At 34.7% G+C, this 9,136-nt stretch overlaps 1 protein-coding gene across 1 annotated transcript in view; it reads left to right on the plus strand.

Annotated features, from left to right (window-relative positions):
• LEMD3 (LEM domain containing 3) overlaps positions 1-8,917 on the plus strand; it is a 65,762-nt gene extending 56,845 nt beyond the window's left edge. The window contains exons 10-13 of the mRNA XM_082666485.1: positions 3,637-3,718; positions 6,302-6,407; positions 6,514-6,592; positions 6,801-8,917. Coding sequence (XP_082522611.1) covers positions 3,637-3,718; positions 6,302-6,407; positions 6,514-6,592; positions 6,801-6,964 — 431 coding nt within the window. The 3' untranslated portion in view covers positions 6,965-8,917. The remainder of the gene's footprint in view (positions 1-3,636; positions 3,719-6,301; positions 6,408-6,513; positions 6,593-6,800) is intronic.
• Positions 8,918-9,136: the final 219 nt, after the last annotated feature.

Consider the following 9,136-nt stretch of genomic DNA (forward strand, 5'->3'; position numbering starts at 1 on the left):
TAATGTTTCTCCCCTTATAAATGCAGTGGTTTAAAAGGTACATGTCTGGGGAGTTCCTGGTAGCCTAGTGGTTAGGATTCTGAGCTTTCACTGGATTTCAATCCCTGGTCAGGGAACTGAGATCCCATAGCCATGCAGCATGGCCAAATAAATAAATGGTACATATCTGGAGGGTTGGTAATTACGGTAGTCTTTTGAGTTCACTACCACTACAAGCTGTTGTCATTTAATGATACTTTTCCCAAGTAACTGTTAAATAATCAGCCTTATTGAATTTTTAGTTCAATTTCTAAAAAGTAGTTAAATATAAATTCAGTGATAACATTAGTATCTCTAAAGGTATTTTATTTAATTAATTTATTTTTATTTAAAAATTTTTAAATTTAATTTTATTTTTGGCTGCGTTGGGTCTTCGTTGCTGTGCACAGGCTTTCTCTAGTTGTGGCGAGCGGGGGGCTACTCCTTGTTGCGGTGCGCAGGCTTCTCATTGTGATGGCTTCTCTTGCTGCGGAGCACAGGCTTTAGGTGTGCAGGCTTTAGTAGTTGTGGCACACGGGCTCAGTAGTTGTGGCTCGCAGGCTCTAGAGCGCAGGCTCAGTAGTTGTGGCGCACGGGCTTAGTTGCTCTGCGGCATGTGGGATCTTCCCGGATCAGGGCTCTAACCCGTGTACCCTGCACTGGCAGGTGGATTCTTAACCAGTGCGCCACCAGGGAAGCCCCTAAAGTTATTTTAAAGTACTAGTTTGCTGGGGAGCCAGAGAATTATTTATGCTTCTGACAAATGTAGTGTTTGGTATAAACAACATTCATTTGAAGGACCCAAAGGTAGTCCCTGAGATACTTGAAATGTATCATTCAATAACTACTGTATCTTTACATGGCCATGGTAATTAGGGTTTAGTTAGGGAGATAAAGCTTATATCTTAAAAATCAATTTGATCTTTTGGACTACTTTCTGACTAGAGTTGGCCAGGGATAGTTTCTCCCAGGTCTGTTATTTTGTGGAAACTTGGGTCTAGGCTAGGATAAGGTGGTATGAATACTTCTGTTTTCTCTGGTGCATCCCCTGCTGGCCCAGGCCGTTATTGGAATTTCAAGGAAGTCAGATTGTTTGCAGCTAAAAGGTCATCTAAGAACAGAATCTGTACACTGGTAGAGAAGTTCGGAAGGTACTAGATGTTCACAAACCTTCTTGATCTGAGATTTGGCAAAGATTTTCATGTCTAGTGACCCTTCCTCCACCCCATATCAGGCACTGTTCAGACATTTATACTCCAGATGTTTCTTATCACTGACAGTTCTGAAATCTTTAATTGATACGCTCTGGTCTTTATCATAAACTCATCCTTTCAACTTTCCTGCTTTATGTATTTGGGAACTCCAGAATCTGATCCTTCAATGCACCTACTTTCTCTAGTTCTTCAGCATTTCTCCTATCTTTACTTCTTTTCCTGTGCATCTTAGTTTTCATGATCCATCTTTTCAATCACTCTCTTGCTAGTACCCATATGTCATCACTTGTCCTTCATCTTACCCTGGTATATTCCAACCAAGGATGAAACTGTTTATCTGTGCCTGTCTATATGCAAATGGATGAGCATAGCAGGAGAAAATCCTGCAACTTGTTAGACTGGTACCTTTATAACTAATCAACCTCAATTAGGTCTTCAGTGCTACCTGCCTTTCTTATTCTTACCATTTTTTACTAGTCACTTCACTTACCTACTCTACTCAATAACAATTTTATATTTCTTCCCCTCTTTTCAAACCTTTTGCCCTTCTTCTCTGTCTTCTAATTCTCAGCTGATGACTCAGATAGAAACAGTCAGATTGTACCTGCCTCAAATTTCCACCACCAAATTAATAATTACCAAAATCTACACTCATCCTCACCTCCTCTTGCAATTGAGGAGCTGTTTCACTTAACAAAGATCCGAGCCCTTCTCTTCAGAGGATCCCTCTGGATCCCATTCCCTCTGGTCTTCTCAAGTGTCTTCCCTTACTGTGTTTTAAATCCCTGCCTCTCTTGGATCTTTTCATCAGCACTTAAACATACTATAGTCTCATCTTTAAAACACACTGGTGCACTATACATTGTCCTATAGCTGTCTACCTATTTATAGCCAAATAGCATTAAACAATTTACTCACTGTCTTTACTTTTTCACCTCCCATTTATTCTTCAGCTGACTCCAATCTGTTTTCCATCCCCATCATTTCAAGGAACAGCTCTCAGATTTCAATATTGCTAAAGTCAGCGGACATTTTTCTTTCCTGTCCTTATTTTACTGAACAGTATTAACAATTGAGCCTGCCTTGGAAATTTCTTGTTTTGGCTTTGTGGTTGCCACTTTCTTCTGGTTTTCATCCTACCTCTTACCCTTTCTTAAATCTTCTTTTCTAGATTTTCCTGGACCTCTAGGTGTTGGGGCTTTTCCAGGCCATCTTTCATCATTCTCCCTGTCTTCCCAGATGATCTTATACTGCAACTTCATTTTTTATATATATGTTGATAACTTTCAAATTTATATCTCGCACTAAGTCTTCTGTTCTTGTTTTCAGATTTTTATACCCAGCTGTATACTTGTCTTCTTTACTAAGAAGCACTGGAAATTCAACATGTGCATGAACCTAATGTCTTCTCTCTCCAAACTGACCTTTCCTCCAGTGTTCCTGTCTAATTAATGATACCTGCCCCTCCTCAGTTGGTTCTGTCATAAACCTGGGAGTCACCCTTAATCTCTCCCTTAGCCCCCACATGTGCAGTCTTTAAACAAGTCATGTCAGATCTATTCCATAATATGTCCTGATTCTGTCCAGTTATTTCCATCTGCATTGCTGGCCTGTCTTATCCACATTACTATCATCTCCCTCTTAGACAACTATAATAACCTCCTAACTGGTGTCCTTGCATTCACTTTTGCTTCTGTCTAATTGATTCTCCACATAACACTCTATTTAAAAATTTTATAATTTTAAGAGATCTTATCATACTATTCCTCTCCTTAAAACATTTGAGTGGCTTCCCATCACTTTTATGGTAATGTCTAAGTGCTTTAATGTGGCCTACATGGTCCTCCATAATCCAACATCCCCTTCTTCAGGTTTATCTTTCTATTGTCCCCACTCTAGTCACAGTGACTATCTTTTAGTTACTCAAATATACCAAGTTCCTTCTTGCCTTGGGCTTTGTACAAGCTGTCACCTTTGCTTGAGATGTCCTTTACACCTCTCTTTACTCTGCCTATTTATATTGTATTTATTCTTTAGGTCCCAGCATAAATTATACTTTATCCTTGAAGTGTTACCTGATATTCACAGATTAGCTTCAGTTACACTGAGAGCTTTCTGTACTCTTCTTTCTTAGGATTTACCACAATTATGATTTCTTGGGTGACACTGTTTTTCATCTGTCTCCCCCACTAAACTAAAGTCTTTGAGAACAATGACTGTGTGTCTCCCCCACTAAACTAAAGTCTTTGAGAACAATGACTGTGTCTGTCTTATTCACCTTGATCCAGGGGTCTGGCTCATAATAAAAGTACGCAGTGAATATTTTTTGAATAAACTGAATGGCTGAATACTTTTCAACAAAATGGAACAATGGAAAATAGTAAAACTCATTTGTTTTTTATAGCATTTCATTTAGATAGAAGAAATTCACCACCAAATAGTTTGACGCCATGTCTAAAGATTCGAAATATGTTTGATCCAGTTATGTAAGTATTATGACGAAAGGTACATGTAATTTTTATTTGGAATATTTGGCTGAAAAATGCATGATATTCTTATAATGCTGTCTGTAATAGAAGAATCTTCTACTTCTGAATCTCTAACTACCGAGATGTTCTGTTTTTCTCATTTCTTCTTTTTTGTTAAATTTCAAGCAAAGGTTTCACCAAAAGACACAGATGTATAATGATTTGTAAAACTTTTATAAATCTGCATTCACTGGGAATCCCCACAGCAGATAAATGCTTGAGTCAGATTAATGACAGATATGATGACAGACAACAGTACCCTTTATTAGATGTATAAGTCGTGTTTGCCACCGTTCTTTGCCTCAGTAGGCAATATAGATAGAATATCTGCTATTTAAAAATTTCCAAATCCTACTCTTAAAAAGTTTTCTACAAAAATGTACATACCTTCCCCTCTACAAGACTTGTCCATTTACTGTTTGAGAAACTTTTCTGTCTATGTAATTACAACAACACATGCATCCAGAAAATAGCACAGTCAAAAGTTATTGCCTTAGAATCCGTAATACTTCACATATAAGCTGTAATAATCTTTAGAACTTGCTTCCTAGAGGTGACTACTTATCTGTCCAATGATAGGACAAGTCAAATTCTGTTTTTTTAAAAAAGCTGACAGTAGAAATTGTATTACATATAAAATACCCGTAAGTCCCATCTGATAGCTCATTTATTTCAAGAAATAGTTGATATGGTAAGATTCCAAATGAGTGACAGCAAACTTGTAAATGTGACAAAGCACTGTCAGTACACACACACGCACACGCACGCACACACGCACGCATTCCCTCCATTTTGCAGAGGTAGAAACAATTAGCGGTGTGGTGATCCCTCTATTTGGCATCTTACCTCATACCTTAGGGTTTAGGAAGTCTCTGCCAGTCCAGTATTTTATTACCTGAGATGAAGATTTACAATTTGAAGTGTAACAGCCTTTTCCTTGGACCCACCGTCTATATCTCACAAGAAAAACAAATGTGCGTTACTGTAGCGGGAGCTGTTTCGTAATAGTAAGGTGATTTATGTCACCTTACTTAGGTGACTTAGGTACAAGGTGACTTAGGTACAAAATGTTTGTCCTATATTCACGCTTCTATTATTTTGGAAAAAAAGAAGCTCAGAATACACTATATACTAAGAATTTTCCTTAAGTTTAGGAATTTGAAAATGTCATTAAAAAATAATACTTTACTTTTACAAGTTTACTGTAACTCATTAAAGTGCTTATTAACATTTGTCTAGATAGAAAAGAGAAATGACTTTAAGTATGTAGGATTTTAAACATAAAAATGATAGCACATTTATTCTGCTATAGTAGAGATCCTTCAGTGCCTCAGCATGTGCATTCTTAGACTGGAAAGTGAGAGCAGGGCTGGGACTTCTGAATGCTAATTATTTTTTAATCTACCTACTGTTAGTAACAAGCATTTATATACTGTTAATTTTAACTATATGGTTTTTAAACTATTCCCATTCTAGTTGGGTATATATATTGTAAAAAACAGAAGACTTCTTCTGAGTAGGAATATAGCTGTTAATTTTTTTTCTTTTTTCCCCCAGCTGTATTGAGGTATGACTGAAAAGTAAAAGTTTTATATATTTAGGTTATACAACAGACCTTTTGTGTTTTTTTTTTTTTTTTTGCTCATTCTTTAAAAAAATTTCTTTTTATTGAAGTATAGTTGATTTACAATACCATGTTAGTTTCAGGTATACAGCACTGTGATCCAGTTATACATATATATGTGTGTGTATATATATATTCCTTTTCAGATTGTTTTCCCTTATAGGTCATTACAAAATATTGAGTGTAGTTCCCTGTGCTATGCAGTAGATCCTTGTTGTTTATCTATTTTACATCTATTTTATGTTTATTTTATGTATACATTATATATATAAAATAATGTGTATAAGTATATAGTGTGTGTAAATTAATCCCCAAATCCTAATTTATCCCTCCCCCCTTTTCCCCTTTGGCAACCATAACTGTTTTCTTTGTCTGTGAGTCTCTTTCTGTTTGTAAATAAGTTCATTTGTATCATTTTTTTAGATTCCACATATAAGCAATATGATATGATATTTGTCTTTCTCTGTTTGGTTTACTTCACTTAGTATGATAATCTCTAGGTCCATCCATGTTGCTGCAAATGGCATTATTTCATTCTTTTTTATGGCTGAGTAATATTCCATTTATGTATCTATACAACATCTTTATCCATTCATCTGTCGATGGACATAGGTTGCTTCCATGTCTTGGCTATTAATAGTGCTGCTATGAATATTGGATGAATATTGGGATGCATGTATCTTTTTGAATTATGGTTTTCTCCTGATACATGCCCAGGAATGGGATTACAGTTTTATGTGGTAACTCTATTTTTAGTTTTTAAGGAACCTCCATACTGTTCTCTATAGTGACTGTACCAATTTACATTCTCACCAACAGTGTAGCAGAGTTCCTTTTCCTCTACACCCTCTTCAGCATTTATTATTTGCAGACTTTTTGATGATGGCTGTTGATTTTTGTTTTCATTAATTTTTTAGGGAAATAGGAGATCAGTGGCATTTGGCAATTCAAGAAGCAATTTTAGAAAAATGCAGTGATAATGATGGCATTGTTCACATTGCAGTAGACAAAAATTCACGTGAGGTAAAGTAACTTTTACTATTGAATTCTACGTTTTGGATTTGTTGCTACTAAACTAAGACTATTTATTTTCTTTCTTCCCTTTTTATTTTTTTAAAAAATATCACAGGGTTGTGTATATGTTAAATGTCTGTCTCCAGAATATGCTGGGAAAGCTTTTAAGGCATTGCATGGCTCTTGGTTTGATGGTAAGAAATTTGAGTATGACAAACATTTTGAAAAGATAAATTATGGTTTACTGTTAAACTATACCAGATTTTAAATTAAAGAATCTTAGGTTAGCATTTTTAGAGTAATAATTTTAGATTATTTTGTGTTCATATATCTTTTACCACAGTTTGTTTTCTATTAAGCACATTCATACAGATCTAAAATATTATTTTTATCTTACAACAGGGAAATTGGTTACAGTAAAATATTTACGACTAGATAGATATCACCATCGCTTTCCCCAAGCTCTTACTTGCAACACTCCCTTGAAGCCATCAAATAAACATATGAACTCTATGTCTCATCTTCGTCTTCGGACTGGCCTAGCCAATTCTCAAGGAGGTTCCTGAAAAGACTTTCTTCCACTCCTAGGACTGTTCTTTACAATAGGAAAATTCCTGTTTGGCTTCGTCTCCCTTTTTAAATGCTTTTTGTATGTAATATTTTTATTGAGTACAGATCTGTTTGAACGTTCCAGAAATCTTAAGGTTCCAAAGGGACTTAGCAGTGAAGCAGCAATGCTGAGTAGATAGAATAATTGTTTCATTCAGTTTTTGGAGCTCAGTTAAGCCAATGCACTTAAAGTTTTGCATGAGGAACATTGACCTTATTAAGCATTTTCAGATGTGGTGGTTGTTAATTTTGCACCAAGAAGTGTTTGGATAACCACACAAAAGCATGGTGAAAAGGCTTCTTGTATTTCCGTAATTTCCTGTAAACTAATGTTGTGAATTTTTGTATACAGTCACCTACATAGTTCCTTACAGGCTAATGTGGTAAAACTGTTAATTTCCCAATTTAATCTTAGGTTTCTATTGCTTGTAAGAGATTCATTTGCTATAGCTGGAATATGGGAAAATCAATCTGGGTTTAGTGGTTACATATAAGTATAAGTGGATGTACATGTACTTAAACTGGCTTTTGTATATATGTATAAATGCTGGTGATGGCGAAAGTAGTCTTGTTTTGTGAGGATATCTGCATTAAAGCAGTAAAATAAGCTTCCTATTTTATTCATAATCTAATGTATATATATATGTATGTGTATATATGTGTGTATGTATATATATATGTATGTGTATATGTGTATATATACACACACATATATACATATGGCTGTACTATCATATAGATCAAACAGCCAAACACCTGGAAGTATTAGATAAAAGTTTAAAATATCTTTTATAGGTTTTATATAAAAATGTCTGAGTATGATATTGTGTGAAAGTTCTGATACCAGTTGTAAGGGATTCAAATTTATGTGAGCAATAAAAAAGCAATTGGCAGACATTGGAAAAGTATTTTGTGAAAAGCTGTATTTATTATAAATACTAGGGCTATGACATAGTACCATTGGGATTAAGTCATTTTCCCAATCTATTTATAATTTAATGAGATGTTAGCTTCCCTGTTGTATGTCAGGTTTAAAGCAGGGCACATTGTTGCAGCAAAATGTGTATTTGAGAAATTATACTTGCAATTTTGGGTCATGAAAGTTTGCAGTATAGTAAATGCAGGAGTGATGGTTGCTTTGTGCCTCAGTATTTGTTTCAGTGAAGTTACCTTATTACTGTTTATGATTTCAGATTAAAATAGTTACGGAGCAAAGTTTACTTGTAATGTAACAATTGGCTTTTTAAAAATAACATGTTGATATGTCATTGTCAGTCCAAATGAATATGTGAAACAGCTGGAATTGTACCAATTTTGATTTTGTTTAAAGCTCAGTTTTCTTTTTTTTTTTTAATTGTATATGTGTTGGGTTTGCAGCATGAACTTGCACAGTTAATGCACGTTTTCTGGTTAAGTAAACATGATGCACACTGTTCTGTAACAGAAAACCCTATTGTGCCTTACCTATGTGCTTTTGTGGGCACCATGTTTATGAAGAATAAAAAATGATTTGTTATCTGAAGAGAATAAATTTTAAATTCTCAGTTTATGTCTCAGATGCTAAAGTGTGAAAAAATATATATAATATATAAAATAACTAATCTTTCTGTATTTTATGTGCATCACAGTGATTTATCTGTGCTTAGTGACCCCATCTTGTGACCTGTTATAAGAGTGAATGTAAAAAATAGTTGTGGCATTTTAAGAGGTCGCCTTTTGATGCAGATGCATCTTTTTCTTGCTTCTAAAACATATTCCATGTAAACATTGTACATTTATTATTGTAATATATACTTTTATGCAGCTTATTTTACCTGAAACTGTTAAGCCGACCAAGATCCCTCCCTGCAAGACAGATGGGAATGTGTATAATAACTAGATATTTGAGAAGTTCTGAAGTTTGATGTAATCTGTTACTTGTCCTGTTTAAAAAAAGGAAAAAATTCTAATTAAAAATTTATTAGGTTTTTTTTTTAAATGCGTCTTGGCTTTAAAAAATTTTTTTTAAGTGCCCTGTGTCTTTATTTTATTTTATATTTTTTACCAGTGAAAATAGATGCCTTTATTTTTAATCTTTTTTGGTATCTGTAAATATATGTATGATTATAAAAATGGATGAAGACCCTGAA

This window comes from Grampus griseus (assembly GCF_964374135.1).
Source record: "Grampus griseus genome assembly, chromosome: 11".
NCBI classification, from domain to species: domain Eukaryota; kingdom Metazoa; phylum Chordata; class Mammalia; order Artiodactyla; family Delphinidae; genus Grampus; species Grampus griseus.